At 42.6% G+C, this 20,945-nt stretch overlaps 5 protein-coding genes across 5 annotated transcripts; 2 read left to right on the forward strand and 3 right to left on the reverse strand.

Annotated features, from left to right (window-relative positions):
- Window positions 1-586: 586 nt before the first annotated feature.
- On the reverse strand, window positions 587-4,627 carry AK88_02303 (uncharacterized protein; the record flags this gene model as incomplete). The annotated part of the gene is made up of 1 exon (XM_012479934.1): window positions 587-4,627. One exon carries the CDS (start codon window positions 4,625-4,627, stop codon window positions 587-589), a length of 4,041 nt encoding a protein of 1,346 aa, XP_012335357.1.
- A 1,856-nt stretch (window positions 4,628-6,483) lies between these two features.
- On the forward strand, window positions 6,484-10,194 carry AK88_02304 (uncharacterized protein; the record flags this gene model as incomplete). Its single annotated transcript, XM_012479935.1, has 3 exons — window positions 6,484-6,507; window positions 6,693-9,768; window positions 9,923-10,194. The coding sequence occupies 3 exons, from the start codon at window positions 6,484-6,486 to the stop codon at window positions 10,192-10,194; spliced, it is 3,372 nt and encodes a 1,123-aa protein (XP_012335358.1).
- Window positions 10,195-10,668: 474 nt separating this feature from the next.
- On the reverse strand, window positions 10,669-12,453 carry AK88_02305 (uncharacterized protein; the record flags this gene model as incomplete). Its single annotated transcript, XM_012479936.1, has 1 exon — window positions 10,669-12,453. The coding sequence occupies one exon, from the start codon at window positions 12,451-12,453 to the stop codon at window positions 10,669-10,671; it is 1,785 nt and encodes a 594-aa protein (XP_012335359.1).
- A 1,298-nt stretch (window positions 12,454-13,751) lies between these two features.
- AK88_02306 (uncharacterized protein) lies at window positions 13,752-16,380 on the reverse strand (the record flags this gene model as incomplete). The annotated part of the gene is made up of 2 exons (XM_012479937.1): window positions 13,752-14,039; window positions 14,215-16,380. The coding sequence occupies 2 exons, from the start codon at window positions 16,378-16,380 to the stop codon at window positions 13,752-13,754; spliced, it is 2,454 nt and encodes an 817-aa protein (XP_012335360.1).
- Window positions 16,381-18,405: 2,025 nt separating this feature from the next.
- AK88_02307 (uncharacterized protein) lies at window positions 18,406-20,012 on the forward strand (the record flags this gene model as incomplete). Its single annotated transcript, XM_012479938.1, has 2 exons — window positions 18,406-18,423; window positions 18,885-20,012. The coding sequence occupies 2 exons, from the start codon at window positions 18,406-18,408 to the stop codon at window positions 20,010-20,012; spliced, it is 1,146 nt and encodes a 381-aa protein (XP_012335361.1).
- Window positions 20,013-20,945: the final 933 nt, after the last annotated feature.

The following is a 20,945-nucleotide window of genomic DNA, read 5'->3' on the forward strand; positions in this document are numbered from 1 at the left end:
CATGTTCACGGGGTCGTATTCGCTTCTAAACTGAAGAGTTTTTTTTTTTCCCACCCCCCACTTTGTAGCAGTCCTACTGATATGTCTTCCAACCAGTGAGTGGTCAAGCACAGGGAGAGGACAGTTACGTCACACGTGTCCCTTTGCGTAGCATCCAACACAATTTTCCAGATGACACACTTTTGCAAAATTAAACAAAATGCAGTCATTCGAATTATGTTTAAAATTCGAGATGAATAACCAACACATGCGGGGGCTACGCGCTGACCACGCCAAGGCAACCCCATTTTGAGTTGCCTCCAAAAAAGAGATATGCTTCTGAAAAAAAAAAAAATAAAATAATTCACACCGAATGGGACAAAATTTAACAAACACCACACCAACGCTTGTGGTGAAACATATATATATACATATATATATAATATAAAAAAAAGGACACCGGGTGGGCAGCTATGCGTATGTGTAGTGTGACATTTTTTTCGCTTATTAGGAAGGCGTGACAGGTGGGTGATGACCGCAAATGAGCGGTGTGTTTAGCAACTGGGTCCCTCACCGCTTGTATCGCCGCTGTCCTCGCCCCCCCCCCCTAGACGTAATACTTAACAATGTTGCTGGAGCGGAGGACCGTCTTGAAGATATTCACAAACTCGGTGCACTCGTCGGTGGCCTGGTCGGGCAGGCCCTCGGTGACCAGCTTCTGGCGCACGGTACTCAAGAGGTAATTATATTTGTCGTTCCACTTGGCCTCTTCCGTGGACTTCTCTTCCTCTGTAAGTTCGATAAGGTTATATTCTTTTTTTTCTTCTTCCTCTTCCATTTTGAGCAATTCTACCACATGGTCTGTTTGTGTTGAGTCCTGCTCCTCGGCTGGGCTTAAGGGTGGCCTGTCCATCTGACCCTTTTTATTTTGTTCACCATTCTTATGGTCCCCACCCTGGTCGTTTCCCTTAACAGTGGCAATGTCTTCCTCGTTGAGCAACCCGTTATGGTTGTGCGCATCGAGGAAGTGCGGGACCTTCTGGTCGTTAGTCAAAATGGAGAGCTGTGACATTTGAAGCCTCTTCTGCAAAATGTTATTAGAAGTGTTCAGTGGCAACATCAAGGAGAGTATCATGAGGGACTTAATTAGGAAGGGGTAGTTCTGAGGGTACACTAGGTGGATCCTCTGCTTAGAAAAAATAGGAGACTCTAAAAGAAAAATTAGGTTATCTAGTTGATGAAAAAAATCAGCGTTGAGGTTCAACAAGGACAAGTAGGAGCAGATGAGGTAAGCCAACTTATACTTTTGTAACCATAGAAGAAATGAAATGGCAGAAATAGGATTCCTCAACCAGGAAATTAAAATTAAGGAGAACAAGGAATATTGCTTCTTAAGAAAGAGAGCGTTTCGTAAGTACTTAGTTTCCTCTGATGTTAGAAGGACCCAACATAAGACCTGAATTAATTTTGTAACAAAGGGTATCCTTTCTTCATGGATTAAGGAATAGGAGAGGTAGGCAAAAAATTTCTTATTATTTAAACAACGTGATATGTGTTGCACGATAATTTTCCCCTTGTGTATTAATAACTGATCATCGTTGCGAAACAGGGCAATTAAATTGTTACTCACTTGTTCATAAAAATGAAATTTATTGTCTACAGTTGAACACATGGCGGACAGAACCGTTAGGGACAGCAGTACCACCTGCTTGTCATTATTTCTAAGACACTTGAATACGCAGGTGATTATTTCATCGTAGTGTTTTTTTATCACTTCATTTTTGTACATAAGAATTTCAATCAACCACTGCAGGCAGATGATCACTGGGTAGATGCTCCGCTTGTCCAGGCTGTCGTGGAAAATGTCTTCCTCAAAATCGGAGGCGGGGTCAACGCGGCGGTCTGGACCTCCCTTCGCGTCTCCACCACCACTTAGGTGTGCATCCCTATCTGCATCTGTGCCTGCACCCGCGCCTGACGCTTTGAATGAAGCTTTGAATGAAGCTCTAGCTGAATCTCTAACTGCACCTGTGCCCTCCCCCTCGCTGACGTACCCGTGGCGACTTGCCCGCTTAGCGAGCTTCCTAATGTAATATGCTTCCGTCTTGAGGGGATCCCGCAGAGGAATTTTCTTCCCCCTCAGTTCGCTCATCAACCTCTCATGCTTCTGCATAAATTTTGCACTGTAATTGTTGCGCCGGGGAGGGGCCTCCCCCTCACCCTCCTCCTTCTGCTGTTCGTTCGTGTGGATGTCTTCGACTTGTACGCCATTGGGGGGCGTGTCCGCCCGCGCGACTTCTTGGCCACTCTCCGTCACAGGGACGCCCTCTTTGCTTTTATCCTCGTCTGAGGAGTCCCCCTCCTGGTAAAACAGGTTGTACGACTCGTAGCTGAAGTCATCGCTTCCTCCACCACGTGCGCCTTCTAGCACGTGCGGTTCGTTTGTATTATCTGCCCCATTTGACTCGTCTACATAATCTGCTTTATTTGTTTTGCCAGCCACGTTGGTCTCCCCCGATTCGCTCCCATTGGGTTCGCACCTCGGTTGGCGTTTCTGTCCACAGGGGTCCTTCCCTAGTTCACTTATCCCCTCCACAGTGTCTTCATTCCTTGTTTGGCGTCTCCCCTCAAGGGTGTAATCACTCTGTGCTTGGCTTCTCCTCTGTGGGGTATTCTCAGCACCCCCCTTGGCACGCCTGCTCAGCTGGAGCGGTTTGCTCCACCTGCGGTTAATTTCTCGTAGTGAGTTTCCTTCGCTCGCACGATGGGCCTCCAGAGAGTGCCTGGATTCTCTCGTCGTCTGATTTGCTGTTCCCGCTTCGCCCGCCTGACTCACTTCATTCCTCCCGGAGAGCTCAACCTTGTTGATGGTGCTGCAGATAATGGTACACACAAGCTTGGTCAAAAGAGGCGCACATTTCATCTCCGAAAATTTAACATAGCTGATCAAAAGCTCGCTACACTTCCTAGCAGTGTAGTGGATATCAAAATGCAAATGAGCTGTGCAGGCGATGACTCTTTTAATTAATTCACAAATGAACAAATTATTCTTCTTTTCATTTCTATATATGTGATAAAAATGAACATTTAAAATTTGAATAAAATGATAAAGCCAAAGAAGACACTTATGCTTTATAATTGTATTTTTATGTATACAAAATTCAATAAAAATAAAAGCAATATGTTTAAAAAATGACCTGACTTGTTCATAATTTGAAGTGATAATTTGATCTACATATAAATCGAGACATTGATTTGCTTGTTTTTGAATATCTCTGTTTTGATCTGCTAACATATAAAAAAGATCACTAATAAAAAAATGGAAATACTCAAATAAGTTAACCGTTTTGATGTTCTGAAAGAGAAGGAGCCAAGATAGGATAACCTGTCTTGCGTTTGAATTTTCTATACTAATTCTTTCTTTTAAAATAAAAATAATTTTGTAAATATTAAAAACATTATTGTATGAACAAGTCAGGTCTTTTAATAAATTGTCAAGAAAGGCTCCTCCACTTTTAACATTTGGACAGGTATCGGAACAGATACGAAAGAGACAATCAAAAATATCTTCGATATAATAAAAGACTACACTTTTTGATACTTTGCAAAGATTGTAAAGACTTTCACACACATAATATCTGACTTTGGGATCCGGGTCACTTACACATGATACAATTAATTTCAAAATAGAAGAGAAATAAAATTTTATTTGTGTATCCACAGTGATCGAGATGAAGGCCAAGGCTATGAGTCCTCCACACCTTTCCGCGGGATTTATACTTTGTACAAATTTTTCCTGCAAAAAATTTATTATGCTCATCACCTTTTTGTTTTGGTATTTATTCGCAACGTTCTCTATGTCAACATCGTGTTCATACAATATTTTGTTTACCTGACTCAGTTGACTTAACCCGCTTGATCTGCCTGACTTGTTCATTTTTTTTTTTCTTCTTTTTTCCATTTGGCTCATCTCTGCGGGTGTTATAGCGGACATTCCTCGTTCATACTTTCCGTTAAACAGACCCGTTGATTTCCCAATGGCCATGTCAATATCGCAGTTCTCTTGGTATTTCTCCAGGAGGAGTTTCTTTATTAATTCGGACCCCAAGAGGAGCTTCTCTTCACTGGGTTCCTTCAGCAGGGTGTTCATCTTTTCCACTTCTCCTGATTTTTTTTTTTCCCGATGGTTATTGTCCTCTTCCATGCTGACCTCGTCGACCCTCTTCTCCTGCTCCGCAGTCACCTCAGCACTTGCCTCGTCTGTCCTCTTCCCCTGCTCTGCACTGATGACCTCGTCAGTCCTTTTCCCCTGCTCCGTGTAGTCCCTAAAGTAGTGTTCACTATTTCCTACGTCGATCTCCGTCTGCGAATTCAACCCCTCAAATATGTGCACATCCTTTTGCGCAAGGTTATTGTATTCATCTGACACGCCTCCATCTTGGTCACATTCATTGAGTATGTAATCCACCTGTACCTGTTCATCTTCCTTTTCCTTTAGTAGCAAAAGTTTCACAACCTCTGCGATTTCCTGCGCACCCTTTTTCCTCTTCTCGTATGTTTTGTCTCCAAGCAATTTTTGAATGTTTGCGCTGATTACGTCTTCTTTGGCCTCATTTTTTTCGAGGCCCTTGATTAGGTTGAGGAACATGGGGTTCGGTCGGGGTGGTTGCCCGCGGAGTTTATAGGGGCAGGAAAAAAACACCTCCTCCAAATTAAAAATGTATGCACACGCAGTTGTGCAGGCGTTACACAGGAGCAGTTGTGAAGAAGCAGTTGTGAAGAAGCAGCTATGCAAAAGGGTGGGTCAGGAAGAGGGAAAACACACACTCCGACATTTGCAAAATGCTCAACGGAGGTGATTAATCCTGAAAAGACTCCACCTGCTTATTATGCCGCCTGCATATGTCATATCACAGGGTGAAAGGAAAAAAAAAAAAAAAAAAAAGTGGAAAAAAAATTAAAGCAAAATTCGTATGGGAAAAATCTACACCCACACGAGTACGCACGATGCAAAAGAGGCAAGTTACTAAACGAAACAAAGTACCAATTTAAAAATGAACAAAAGAAAAAAAAAAAAAAAAAATGACAGATGATAAGTTACGATTGACAAATCTTTGTTACAGCCAGTTGTGACGCTGAAACAAAGCTCATAATATTGTGTTCGTAACGAAGCAACATGAGGGGTAGGCACATAAAGCATGTTGAACGAAAAAAAAAAAAAAAAAAAAAAAAAAAAATGCTCGGGGAAAACGCCCTGGGCTGCTATGCTATAATCCCGTCCCCCCGTTCGCAAAAAATGACAACGTGAAAAATGCACACGTGGAAGTATATCACGTAAAAATATTTGTATCGTTTGCTCACGGATGGGGCTTTGCGTGTACGTATGCACAAGGCGGCGTCCCCACAGTCATCACACGGCAGTCGCTCCCAAATGTGCGCACTTAAGCGTGAACCTGCTAAGGACACAAACCTGCGGGGTGCTGTCCACAGGAGTGGCAAAATGGTTAAAACAACTCGGGTGCGAAAAGTGAACAGAAGGGACCAAGTAACCTGAAGAAGACAATTCACAAAAGCCCATTCGCTTCCATTAGGAGCGACAGAAAAGGCGAAAGCGAGAGTTGGGTGTGTATACCGTTGGTTGAATGGGCATACGCATGTGAAGTGAGCAGCCTGCCGCGTACACCCACTGGTGTTTGTCATGTCGGGCGCTTGTGTACGTCCATGCGTTTATGTGCCCCCGTGGGTTTAAATGCGTTTCTGTTTTCCTTCATTCTTCCCTTATTGTGTTCCCATGCACTACCCCTCGTGGAGGATCACGCACCGACGTGTAGCGTGCGCCCCTTGCCACATGTTTAAAACGGTGCTCCGATGGGCCATCACCGGTTCTTCATTTTTTTTTTTTTTCACTCTGTACTTTAGCAAGCGTTATGGAAACACGTGCTTAATAAGGGGAAGGTAAAGATGTACGCATAAAAAAGTATTTTTTTTTTTTTTTTTTTTTTTTTTTTTTTGCCCATTGTATACACCAACTTAAAAGCAGCACAAGTATAAATAAAAAAAAAAATTCAATTTTGTACGCTTGTGAAATTGTTAAGCTTTGTAAGAAAGTCAGCCCCCCCATTTGGAGAGGTACACGTTGAGCGAAGCAGGAAAAACTCTCTCGTCGAATAGTTTGTTGCGCAAGTGCGTTCCTTCGCGTTGTATGCCGCGACGGGGAAGGAGATACATTTTAACCGTTTTTAGAAGCGGGCGGAGAGGCGAATCTGCAAAGCTGCTACGCGACGGCGAGACGACTTCCCCAAAGGGAGGCACGCGAAGAAGAAGCCGCTGAGGAGAAGCGCACGAACCGTGCTTGCATCCATTTCTGCGCCGCACGTCCGTAGATGAGTTGTGAGAGTACAGGCAGGCAAAACCCTTCTCTGACCAATGCCGGTACTCGCCGCAGCTGACCCATAGCACCCTTCCCATTTTCACGAAACAAGTCACCTCCGTAAGCTCATTATTATGCAACAGAAAAATCCTCCCCTGGTAAGTCCCTTTTGCGTCTGAACGGTGGCCGTCTCTTCCGCGGCGACATACTCGTGCGTGACGGCCGCCTCGCGGCTAACTACCGCCTCACCGCTGACCACCGCCTCATTTGTGCCGCTTCCCCCCCCTCACGTGTGCCGCTTCCCCCCCCTCACGTGTGCCGCTTTTCCCCCTCACTGGTGCAGAAAAAACAGCGCACGTACGAATCCGTTAACGTCGAGGAGATGGAAGGAAAGCGGGAAGCCCCCGAAGGATGCAACATGGTGGCGAAGAAGGAGAACGAAGAGATTGACGCAGATTTATACTCAAGACAGTTAGGCACCTACGGCTTTGAATTAATGAATAAGTTGATAAAGCTCAACGTTCTTATAATAAACGTGAAGAGTGTTGGTTTGGAGTGTGCTAAGAATTTAATTTTATCTGGACCCAAATCTGTGTGCATATACGACAATGAGGTGTGTCACTTGTCTGACGTAGGAGTGAATTTTTTTATAACTGAAGAAGACGTGGAGAAGAAAGCGACTCGCAGTGATGCAGTGATAAAGCAGTTGAAGGAATTGAATAGCTATGTACACATATACAATTACAAAGGAGAGTTAGATGAGCAATTTGTACAATCGTTCGACGTGGTTGTATGCTGTGATGTGAGTCATACTGAGTTGGTTAAGTATAGTAAAATGGTGAGGAGCATTTCTTCTGTAAAAAAAATCGCATTCCTCTGTTGCAATATATATGGGTTGTGTGGGTGTTTGTTTGTTGATTTTGGAAATGGCTTTGTGTGTTATGATAAGGATGGAGAAAATGTGAAGTCCTGTAGCATTAGTAAGATTAGTAAAGCGGTGGAGGGAGTGGTGTCATTCGACTGTGACAAAGGGGCCCCTTTCCAGAGTGGAGACTACATTAAATTTACTAACGTAGAAGGGATGACACAGATTAATAAAAAAATATATAAAATAAAAGATATGCACAAATATACCTTTACCATTGGGGACACTTCACAGTTTAATGATTATGTGAAGGGAGGGGAGTGTACTCAGGTGAAAAGTCACCTCAGGATGGACTTCCAGCCGTATGAATTTGTTTGTGAAAATCCCTTATCCTGGGAGGGGGCAGCGATAAATGGAAGCTCCGTCACAACGCCTGACGATGAAACGATCTACGAAGATGTGCCCCCACCTCAGTCCTTCCTCATTTCAGATTATGCAAAATTCGATATGAGCAATCAGCTGCATTACGCCATTCAGGCATTAAAGAAATTTGAAGCGGAGAATAATAATGTGTTACCACAGAATTGTGAGGAGGAGGTTGTGGAGAAGGTGTTTAAGATTGCTGTTTCGCTGAATGAGGGAGATAAGGAAATGAAAAAGACATATGCTGTGGAGGAAGTGAAAAAAGAAGTAGTGTTAAAGGTGGTAAAGTATTGTACATCTCACCTTGCACCAGTTGCCTCCTTCTTTGGAGGGCTACTAGCACAAGAGGTAATAAAATATACAGGAAAATATATGCCCATCTACCAACTCCTTTATATGGACTTTTTCGAATGCATTTCTCTCGGCTCGGAAGGGGAAAGCATATGTATAAAAAATGAAGAGATAGCAAAGGAGAATAGTAAAAATGATAATGTCATTAGTGTATTTGGTAAATCCTTCCAGAAGAGACTAAACCAATTGAATGTATTTCTTGTAGGATCAGGTGCATTAGGATGCGAGTACGCTAAACTTTTTTCCCTACTAGATATGTGTTCAGGTGGGGCAAATGGCAAGTTGACCATAACCGATAATGATAATATTGAAGTTTCAAATTTGAATAGGCAATTTCTTTTTAGAAGAGAAAATGTAGGTAAATCAAAATCGCTAGTTGCAGGTGGAATAATAAAAAAAAAAAATAAAAACATGTGTGTAGAATCGCTGGAGACAAAAGTGGGACCAGAAAATGAAAATATTTTTAATGAACATTTTTGGACTAAGCAACATATGATTGTTAATGCATTAGATAATATTCAAGCAAGACAATACATCGATAATAAATGTGTGTGGTATTCTAAACCGTTGTTTGAATCGGGTACACTGGGTACCAAGGGAAATGTGCAAATCGTTTTACCATTCCTGACTCAGTCATATAACGACAGTTATGACCCTCCAGAAGATTCCATCCCTTTGTGTACGTTGAAACATTTCCCTTACGACATTGTACATACGATAGAATATGCCAGAGATATTTTTCAGGGGCTCTTTTACAACACCCCTTTAAGTCTACAGGAATTTTTAAAAGATAAAAAGGAGTATGTGAAAAAAATACAAGAGGAAGGAAATAATGCCTCTCTGTTGGAGACCTTGCAAAATGTGTTGACCACTCTGAAGGAAGTTTCGAAAGAAGCTAATTTTAAATTTTGTATAAAAAAAGCAGTAGATTTATTTTATACAAATTTTATTAACCAAATTAATCAACTTTTATATTCTTTTCCATTAGATTACAAATTAGCTAGTGGAGAATTTTTCTGGGTTGGTCAGAAGAAACCTCCTCAAGTTATTTCCTTCGATGTGAATAATGAATTTGTAAAAGAGTTTCTCTTTTGTACATCTAACCTCTTTGCACAGGTTTATAATATCCCACAATGTTATGATTTGAAATATATATTAGATGTAGCTAGCCAAATTGAAGTGACCCCATTTCAGCCAAAAAGAGTGAAAGTAAATATGGATGAAAAAAATCTGAACAATATTTCCATCTCCTTCGTAGATGATGAAAAATTGATTCAGGATTTCTGCAAAGAATTATTAAATGTAGAATGTCAACATGTGAAGGTGTCTCCAATCGAGTTCGATAAAGATGAAGAAACAAATATGCATGTGAATTTTATTTACTCCTTTGCAAATCTGAGGGCTATTAATTATAAAATTGAAACATGCGATAAATTGAAAGCTAAATTGGTTGCTGGAAAAATCATCCCCGCTCTGGCCACCACCACTTCCATCATTACTGGCCTTGTCGGAATTGAACTGCTAAAGTATGTGAATTATTGTGACTACCTTCAGATGTATGTGAAGGCAACAGAGGAGGAGAAGAAGAAGAAGGAGATGAAGGACGTGCTGTCCTATTTTAAAAACGCCTTTATCAACACCGCTCTGCCCCTTATCCTCTTCTCGGAACCCATGCCACCAATCAAGGTGTGCGACAAGGACTACGACGAACTCATGAAGGGCCCCATCAAGGCCATCCCCAACGGATTCACCTCCTGGGACAAAATTCAAATACACATAGGTAGGCGCAGTTAAGCGGTTGAGCAGATACGCGGTCGAGCAGATACGCGATCGAGCGGTGCGTTATACATGCGTGCTGTTTATGTTTCCCGCTTCACCCCGTCACCTCTCCACCCCTTCACCGCTTCTGCACTTCACCGCTCAACCCCCCGCAGTGAACGGAACCATCAAGGACCTGATCGACCACATAAGCGACAAGTTCAACATCGAAGTGAACCTCATTTCCGTGGGAAACGCCTGCCTCTACAACTGCTACCTGCCCGCACACAACAAGGAACGCCTGAACAAACCCATTCACCAAATTTACCAAGAGATCACCAAGCAGAAGTTGCCCGATGACAAAAACTACATCGTGGTGGAAGCCAGCTGCAGTGACCAGGACCTCGTGGATGTCCTCATACCCTCCATTAAGTTTATTTACAAGTGAGGGTCCACACGGGGGAGGTCGAAGCGGAGGAAAGAAAATGTGTCACAACGGCACTTTTTTTCCGGATCGTGTAATAGACGTATGGAGGGAGAGCGGCGACCCGTAGGCATTTCCCCCATTCGCCACCCCTTCATGTGCCGTACCTTTCGTGTGCGTTGGATTGACCACCTACGACGCAGCGACGTGATGGCGAATGCTATTGCTCCGTTGCCATCCCATATGTTTTCCTGAATAGCTAAAGGGGTTACATTCGATTTTATAATGTATACAATTTTTTGCTAACGCCCATGTGCGGGTTAGCATTATTTTGGGAGCGTTTTCACGAATGGCCCACCGAAGGCGTGAGGCAAACAAAAAAAAAAAAAAAAAAAAAAAAAAAAAAAGAACAGCGAACAAATAAAAATGTAAAAATGTAAAAATATAACTTTATAAACGAATTAAGCAGAGACCGTCGCGAGTGGCATTAGCGCCGCCTCAAAATTTCCCCCTGAAGTCAACCAACTTAAAGTCCTTGCTCCCCTTGAGCGAGTTGTATATGCCGAACAGGGTGGCAACATCGCGGAACCCTGCGGCCTCAATCATAATGTCTAGGACCGAATCGATCATATTGTTCATAAACGTTTCACAGTAGAGTTGGACATCCCCCGGGGGGGACGAAGGGGAGTCACTCCCATCTGGGCCGCCACACGCGGCAGCGTGAAACACGTTCGTGAGCGGAGTCACGGCCTCGTCGTGAAGGGCGTCCTTAGGAACGTCCATATTTGTCTTCAGGACGTGGAAGTTGTGGTGTATGCTCTTGTTGCAGCGAATGTAGTTGGAGACAAACGTTTTGAGGTTGCCCAAGTAGCTGACCAGTTGCTCCTTTCTCTTTCCTCCGATTTGGGTTTTCTCCCGATTGGTGCGCGCGTTGGGTGCACTGCTACTTTTAGCTGTGCTTGTCCCACTTGGCGTCGTGTCGGAGCTGTGCACGCTGCTTGCCTGGTTCTCCTCCACGGGGCGCGCATCAAAGATGCGAAAGCCACGCTGCTCAAAGAGGTGGATAAGAGCATCATTCGAGAAGCCCAATTTGCTGAAGATGAGGCGATAGGTCTGCTTCAAGAGCTTCTTCTCTTGCACCACGTCCGGGTTGTGCAATTTCAGAAGATAAAAAAATCGAACCCACAACAAATCATCCTCACAACGGTGCCTCTTCACCAATTTGTCTTTCGCATATAATTGAAGATACTCCTTGGACAAAATTCTGTGAAATCTTTTTCCCCCCCTGGATGTAAACCTAGAAGTATAAACATACTTGTACAATACTTCATTCTCATCCTTATAATTGGCCGCTTTAAATATTTTAATGAGGACATTTGCAACGTCTTGCGGCTTTAAAGCTAAGTAAAAGTAAATCAGCTTTGCCTTGAGCTTATCTGATAGCTGCTCATATGTGGAGTATTTAATTAAATTATATTTGGGGTCATATATTTGCGATAGGTATTTAATTTTTAAAAAGTCCAGGATGTATCTTTTTCGTACTTCCACAGGGATGCATAATCTTAAGCTCCTTAAATATTTAATGAGGAAAATTCTCAACACCTTTAATCCCAGGACACAATAAATTTTAAACTTATTGTGTTTGATAACGTCGTCTGTTACATTCAATGTATGTTGTGTCGTGGCGAATGGAACATTTTCATTGTCATATGTGTACAGGTTGGTGAACAGTTTGTTCAGATTTACACAAACGTCTTTAAATAACAGATGAGGGGATACTTGTAGGAAGTTTCCCAATCTCACCATGATTTCGTTGCACTCCTCTTCGAAGTTAAACGTCAGGTGGGGCATCATTTCGGCGGAGCTCGTGATGATTGCTCCTCCTCCTGGGTTGACTCCACCATGGACATCACTAACGGAGCTGCTCGTCACTTTACCTGCTCTACAACGGGTTGGCACTTCACAGGGGGATTTCTCCCATCCGTTTTCTCTCCCTCCACGCCTCCTAACAGTGTAATTGCTCCTCACGAAGGTTAACATCCGTTTTGTCTTTTCTCTTCCTTTTTGATTCTCCCACTGGGGGAAGAAGCACATCCCTATTTTACCCCCCCTTGAGCGCACCTTCGAAATTTCCGCCACGCCTCCCCTTTTACAGGACACATTTATCACGTGGGGGAGGTGACACTTGGTCCCCATGCACTGGTTCATTTGGGCGAGGAACAAAAATAAAATGAACGAGACAAAGATGATTTTTTTTAACTTCCTTTGGTTACTTTTCAGCATTTTTTTTGTGTGTTCCCTTGGGGAGGGGCCACTCACTCAACGGTTATAGTGTTGGTTGGCAGTTGCACTATGGTGTGGTGTTTGTTTTTTTTTTTTTTTTTTTTCTTCTTTTCCTCTTGAGGCAATCGCACCTCCTTCATACTTCATTCACGCTGTAAATGCTGCACACTGGTTGCCTCCCATCTTTGGGCGTCCACTGTTGCAACGCTTCTATCATAACCCCGGGACACTGCGCAAAAATTATCTACACAATTATTTCAACTTCCGTGAGACAATTTTACACAGTTGGGTGACTGTCGCCTGTTCTCATTGTTTGCATTTTTTTTTTTTTTTTGTTTATTTTTCGTGGACTGCTCATGTGGCACAAGTGTATTAACATGTGCAAGTGACTTTTCGCTCTTTCGACAGCCACGAGTGGAAGGAAATAAACTTAGCAATACGTGGAACAAACATGGTTAAAATAAGCCAAGAGGGATGCCTCAAAGGAATGGAGATTTTATGTTACTGCTACGAGTGGGGAACTCTCCTCACGAGCAAAACATGTTGACATACAAGAGAAACTTGGAGCATGAAAAAATGGCTACTTAATATTTTTTTTTTTTTTTTTTTTTTTTTTTGCTGCATTTTTTACCTGACTCGTTAATAAATTTTCATTTTAGCTAGCTCTCATCCCATCATGGCAAAATGTGTTCCAACCTAACAGGAAAGTGGCGGCGTGTGAATGGCCCCAATGAAGTATTCTACTTGGCCGATTGGGACATCCCCATTTTCTTCTTTCTTTTACCGAAACGATGTGCACATCGGATAAGCAAAGGCACAACGAGTTAATAAGCAAAAAATGTTAAGAACAAATTTTTAAAGACTTCTAATGTAAGTAACGTTGACGATTGAGTTGACACCACCTCCTAGTTAACACAACTTACTTTTGCAAATATTGCGGGGGGTTAAAATACACACAAAAAAAAAAAAATTAATAACACGAATGGGGAAGATGCGTCAACTGGAATGGTGAACAAAGGGAACAAGTCGTCTCTTCACGTCCGTATGCAATCCCCTCTTCGCAAAAAAAAAAAAAAAAAAAAAAAAAAATGCATCCCTGCATTTACACACTGGACGGCGAATTAGCACGTCACTCAAAAAAAAGCAACTGTTGAGAACGTGCTACTAACACTCGATCGGTGCGAAAATATGCAGAGCAATTTTTAAAAGCTTTTGAGATGGGGGGTGACAGGGCACAATACTGTGTAGTACACCTCATTGCCAACATATAACGGCTATTTTTTTCACCCCCAGAATGGCTACGCTTCAAAGGTCAGACTCTCACTAAACCTTTCTAGCTCCCTCAACTTGTCGTCCTCCGTTGCAAAAGAATATAAATTCTTTTTGCGTCCCGTCCAACTGAGTAACGTTAAGTGTCTACCCTTAGAGTCCTTTAAGGACAGCATTTTGTTCCACTCCAATTTCGATTTGTTTAAGAAGACCTGATTCCTGATGAGGACATATACTCCCTTCCAGTCACTTCTTGAACTTAGCATCTGCTCGAACTGCTCGTACAGGGTGAAAGTTTTTTTGTGTACTCCGAGTTCCTGCGGGGGAGAAAAGTTAAAGCGTGGTGTGGGCAAAATGGCTAGGCGTGTGAAGTGTCATCCGCCGCACAGCTCGGCGTGGAATGAAAAGGAAATTAAAAGGGACAAGAAGGAACACAGTGTGAGTGGGGCTACACAGAAAAAAAGTGTGGCATGCCTTTTCTCCCCCACTTACCTTTACAAAACTGAAGTGGGGAATTTTTGTTATAATTATCGCGTCCTTTACAAACGGCGCGACGTTGAAAAAGTGGGCCTTGTGAAAGGATACATCCAAGGGGAACTCCAAGTTGTAGTTGAGGTCCTCCGCGGTGGATACAGACGTGGTGTGCAAATCGGGGGCTGTTATTACGGATGTGGCTGCTTCTGATGGGGATACATCCGATGGGGCTACTGACGAGGTGCCGCTCCGGGGTAATCCCCCCTTTGGAGTCTCGCCCAACCTGCGCAGCGCGTCCATATCTCGGACGTAACTCCGCTCTGCCGCTTCATCAAAGGGAGGCGCGCAACTCTCACCCATCACTTCCACCTCACCGTCCTCTCCCCCCTGCTCTGCCTCATGTTCACCCATCACATGGTCCCTGAGCGCGCCACCTAAAAATGAATTTCTACTCAAATAACTTCCACGTGAAGAAGAAGTGGAAAGGTCCGCTTCGTTCGTAGAATTGCCCCGATAGGTACACCTTTTATTTTTCTTCACTTTCTCAAAAATGTCTTTATAGTACAAAGCGCACCTGACAAGGTTCTTTTTGCATTGAGCAATCATAATGCTCCGACTGTCGGTACCGATTAACTGCACCTGGTGGTTCTGTGCACCATCTGGGTTGTCCAAAAGGTACCGATAGATGTGTAGAAACTCTTGCTGGTCATATATTTTCAAATTCATGAAAGGTAAAATTTGCTTGTCGTTATAAATTGGAATGCGCAGAAAATAAAACAACAACTCGAAGATGATGTTGCCATTGGAGCAGAAGGGATCCCAAATAAGTTTTACATGTTTTTGATTCTTCAGACATTTTTGCACAGCTAAAGAATATATACAGCTAGCTGCGTCGTAGCAGTCGTCACTTAAAAAGAAATTGTTATTGTGATGGTTCATTCTCTTTATTTCCATGTCACGCAGGTAGTTTAGAACACGTTCGTTGTCGGCGTGTGATATGCCGAGTGCATTGGTTGGGTTTGCTTCTGCCTTTTCCTCATGAGTGCATTTTTCCCCCCCTGCAACTTGTTCCCCATTGGAAAGCTCACCCACGTAAGGTGTATCATTATTTCCATTTAGATGACTGTTAATGTGGTAGTCGTCCCTTGGTGGTAAAACCTCCTTGGGACTCGTCAGACGGTCGAGTGAATCCCTCTTCAGGGCATCCCCAAAATAGCTGTACTTATAATAGTGTTGCGTTTCCTCCTCCGCAGAAGGGCCACGTTCATCACTTAGTTGAATTTTTTTTTTTTCCTCAAATATGGACCAAAATGGAACATTCTCCTGCACGATGCTCTTAATCTGACCATCAGAAATGTCCACGTCCTTATTGAAGAGCGAATGGAAATTCACATTATCACATTTGTCGTAGTTGGGTACACTCTCTAGGTGGTCCAAATGACAATACTGATAAAATCGAGGAGATAATTTTCCGGTAAATTTGATGTCCACATTGCATAAATTATCTTCAATATGAATAGCTAATAAATTCCATGTGTTTTTTTTTGTCCTTTCGTTTGTGTTTTCTACCACATTGTTTGCGTATGTTTGTGTATCCGGAGGGGGGTCCTCCAAGCGAGGGGTTACAAGACATGCGTGTGGCGATGGAGAGTGCTCTCCTGTCATGTGAGCCTCTTTGTATGACCTAGCGAACTCATTTAATCGCTCACGTACAACACGTCCAATATCGGCCACGTCAAACAGCTTGGACTTGCGTGAAGTGACCTTCAAGGGGATGTCCTCCAAATGGTTTGGAGAAATGTAGGAATGCCATGGGACCTTTTTGATGATCTCTTCCAGTGTGACCAAGGAAGTGCAGGAGGCATTTTTCGCAACGTTCAGCCATATGCTTTCCACATACCCACATTTTAATGATAGCAAATAAATGAGAGCTGGGGAGCATTTAATTTGCACCCCTCCATTGCATTTGCCTAGTCGAACTAAATGTTTTTCTTTTTTGCCTTTTTCATTTTTTTGTTCTGTGGCATTCTTTTTGTGCGCTTGGTATTTTGTTACTTCCCTCACGTAACGCTGCTTGATATCTTTCATCAGCGTAGCCTCTCCGCCCTTCCGCACACAGATGAAAAAGTTGTACACGCTGACAAACCTCCTTTGGGCGCACATCACAAGCGTTGCGCCCTTCATTGTGCTGTGTGATGTCAAAACGGGCAAGAGGCGAAGAAGGGAAGCGAAGCGAAGCAACGCGGTGTGACGTGGCACAACGCCGCGCAGGGATGCAAAACCAGATCGGTTTGCCTGACCACTACGCCATTTCGTCGCTCTTTCGTTGTTCCTCTTTTATGACAACTCCTACATTGTGGTATTTTTTTTTTTTTTTTTTTTTTTTTTGAGGGGGAGATAGCCACAGATCAAGGCAGCAGAATGGCACCCGTTTTTGCGAAGCCTTTTGTGCACGTTACACATCAGATGGAAGCGAAGCAGATATAGGTAATGCAACGTGATTTCCTAATATACACCACGACAAATCATTAACTCCTTTGATTAACCTTAAAAATACGACAACACAGGAAATAATCATTACGCTGGGGGAGAAATGGCTCCACCTGCCCAACACGTTTTTTTTTTTTTTTTTTTCTTGCAAACATAAAAAGAGTACATATTTTTACCTGACCTGTTCATAATTTTTATTCGCATGTGGCTTTTTCCTACAATATGATGTATGTCCCACGGGTGGAAAAGGGAGGGGGAAAATTCGAACGGAGATGGGAAGTGATGAAAGGTAAAACAATACAACATGATGCAAAAGCAAACCTTGCATGATGACGCAGAACGAATTACTAGTTATGACCTGATAACACAGTGTAACCATTTTATCAAATGTGAACAATGCGTTGTGCCTCGCCCAAAAAGGAATACTCACCAGTGTGGCAAAAACAAAACAAAATGACACACATTTCCATCCCTGAGCTATTCATTTGAGGTGGAACGCACAAACATTTCAATTTCACGCTGCGTCAAGCACAGCTCGCACACTTTTATTTATTTATTTTTTTTTTTTTCTCGCAAATGTGTACATACATTACACAATGAGAAGCGGAAGGAAGGTGATAAAGCGGACAAAAAAAAACAGGTCATACGTTGGGAGACGACCGCTAAAGCCTAGGCAGACATATATCTATGTGTATATGTATATTTATTTATATATATTTTAAAACTCTTCATTAGGGCTTCGAATTTTAGCACCCTTTTCCTTATCCCCTTCCCCCTGTGTGCATGCTTAATTTTTTTTTTTTGAGTTAAAGGTGGAGGAAGCTCTGCGCAGGAAAGGGAAGGAATGCATGTAATCATCCCTGGTGTGCTTCTTCGAGTGAAGGTGTTTTGTGTTTTTTTTTTGGGGGGGGTTATGCCTTTTGTGGAAGTGACATTGGCGCCGCCTACTCTACCGCATTGTATTCCTACGCGTGTCACTTATTTTGTTGTTTTATTTTTTTTTTTTTTATCGCGCTGCATGCAACGTATTTTGTGAAGGCGCACCCCCCATTGGCTAATGGAAAGAAACAGTGGCCCTAAAACGCACGAGTAGTTTCTCTTCCTTTTTTTTTTTTTTTTTTTTTTTCCTGCACACAGGGGTGGGGAAGAAAGGGCGACTGCATTGTAGTCTCTCACAGCAGTCGCTTGCACAGTTCGTTGTAGGGAAGGCCTCACGTGAGGCGCTGATGCAATGTGCTACGGCCCCAGGTGTTTCGTCTTCACCCAACAGGAATGGGAAGCGTTCCTGCCCGAGTTACACATGCTTAGCGAGATCAGAGGGCAAAAGGGGACACACCCCTATTTGCTCCGATGCATGCATATAATACACGTGTACATGCGTTTATATATATATTTATTTATAAATATATTTATAGTGTGAAGGATGCCCGCTCGGGCAAGGAAAAAGAAATCGGTAGAAAAAGCCAACAGAATTGCAGAGGGGGGAGGGCACAATAGCGATGAGATAAAATTCAACGGAATGCGCGGGGCACACTACATGCACACCGCGCGCAAGGAGGAGGCCTCTTAAAAGAGAAGAGATGGTCTTGAAAAAAAAAAAAACAAAAGGAAGGGCTAAGGGGAGAGGGCACTGCATCACATGCAGCCTGCACAGAGCAAGAATACATGTATAGGTCTTGCCGAGGACGCACGGCTTGTCGCGGCATACCAGCTTGCGCAATGAATGCATTAAAAGGGGTAACAAACGAAGGGGAGCAGCGCAAACGTAGGTGTGTACTCCGCAAACCATGCGACAGGGAGTGATTCATTTTAGAAGCGCGATTTGAAATTCAAAAATGAAAAAAAAAAAATATGCACATTTTGACAGGACCAAACTTTGATATGTCATCGCGTCATATTCAGTTTAATTAATTCACGTTAACTTTAATTTTTTTTAATTTAATTAATTTATTTATTTAATTTATTGTATTTCATTTAATTAACACCAATTAACTCTACTGCCTTTTAGGTGAATTTTTTTTTTTTTACACTTTGCCCTTTTTGGTACTGCTCACTGTGTGCTTGGCATTTCCACCGCGTTTTTCCCCCTAATTAAAATTACACCAGGTACAAAACTACGCTAAGTAGAAAACTGCCTCAGTAGAATAATACACACCTGCGATTACCGCGTCCCGTCGCCCCGCCCATTTTTTACACAGCCGCCCCCCTTCTACCAACATGATAACCGCCGCGAGAGCGTACCTGGCCCTGGTAACTTTAGCCTGCTGTGTGCTCCTGGGCCAGCACCAAGCCCTAATCGAGAATTCGCTTTTTTTTTTTTGCACCCGAAAAACGGCTCCAACAAAAATGTGTACATACAGAGAAAGTACCAGGAGCTGTTGAAGTACAAGGAGTCTGATGAGTGCCTGAACGATTTGCTACAAAGAAATTTAATAAAGTTAATCGCCATTGATATAGACGGAACTCTCGCAGATGACAACAGTAAAATAAGTGATGAAAATTTGAACGCGATAAAATTGGCCAAGCGATTAGGTATAAAGGTTATTCTTGCCACAGGCAGATTACATAATTTCTCCATGAGAATGTTTACACAAAAGCAAAAGGACACTTACGAATTGGAAAAAATGGACGGAGTGTATTCTCATGGGGCTTATTTGAATATAAAAGGAGTAGATTATGTGTATCGCAAATTTAATATGATTGACATTGAATTCATTTTATTCGCTTTGTCATCACGCAATGCCTTGAAGAATGCCACGTTTATAACCCCCAATGTTGTGTACATCTTCAATGACGACCCAGAGTTTAAGAAGCACTACCCGGTGTGTGAAATAGGAGATGATGTACTTATAAATGTAAAGAAAGACAAGTCGTTGGACAAAAGACACAATGCAGTTTTGCTGACTCACGTCAAGGACATACTAATGATTGGTGATATCGTTTCTGTGGAGATATATGAAAAAATTCATCCTGAACAAGAACCACTTAAGGAACTGCACACAGAATTATATTCCGAGTTAGAAAACAGATTTAAAATTTACGTACCTCCACATAAAGGAAAAATAGTCCTGTCCCCCATCAACACCTCAAAAATACAAACCATTCAATTGTATGCACAGTTTTATGACATTCCTTTGAACCACATATTGTCAATTGGAAATGATAATAATGATTTGGAGATGCTGGCTTCTACTGGTTACTCCGTCGTGGTGAAGGGCTCCACGAAACCTGCGTTGAAGGTCGCCAGATGTGTCAGCACCAAGACCAACAACGAGAACGCCGTGGCCAATATTATATTCAAGGTTATCACGGGCAGACACATGTGAAAAACAGAAAGAAAAAAAGGGCTATACCGCTCGTTGCGCTTCAACACATGTGTGTCGCTTCTTTGTCGAGTGTAGGTGTGGCAGTGCCCATTCCTTCCTTCCCTCTCAACGGCTGCAATCCACGCGCAGCATCGTATGCAGCAGTGTACATATGTTACGTACTTGTGTGTATTTACTGTCCGTGCGCTTGGGCTGCTTCCCCCTTTTTCGCCACGGCGAAGGAACAGCATGTCGGCCCGTGCAAACCAAATGAGTGATGCTTTTGCACACGTGACATATATACTTATCTTCACGTGTGCATGTTGTACATGTAAATTTTTTTTCCCCCCCCCAAGTGTTTACGTTGTCATAGTGACCTCACAGAGTAGCATTCACATTATACATTGTGAGACGTGATCTTTTACCAAATTCTTATGTTTTGTAAAATTAATTCCACCCATATTAATTCAGTAGGATAATTCATTTTTTTTTTTTTTTTGTTTTGTTTTGTTCATTTTTGTTTTTTTTTTCTGTACACATGAGTGATTTTACAACGTGCGCGTTTATTTACACAGTTGTGCGCGAATGTGTGAAAAGTGCTTCACCCCACAAAACGCGTCTCTCCATCCAACTTCGACCACAACGACACGAATTGTATTGCAAAGACGTAAGAGGATTAAAAATTGTAGAGTATGAGCAAAGGTCCAGTAACAATGCAACGCGGAACGCAGCTAATAATTATAAAACCATGCAGCGATGGTCGGTCGAAGGGGCCAAATGGCCTGCAAGGTTTCAAGGGTAAAACGGAAGGGACTTGGTATGCACACACAAACACCCCTGGTCTGGCATATTTTTGTCGCAGGGATATATAGGGCACAAAGCGGAAGGTATATACACATACACATATATATACAATATTGTATGATAGAAAAAAAAAAAAAAATTTAAAAAAAA

The sequence above is a fragment of the Plasmodium fragile genome (assembly GCF_000956335.1).
Source record: "Plasmodium fragile strain nilgiri unplaced genomic scaffold supercont1.22, whole genome shotgun sequence".
NCBI lineage: Eukaryota > Apicomplexa > Aconoidasida > Haemosporida > Plasmodiidae > Plasmodium > Plasmodium fragile.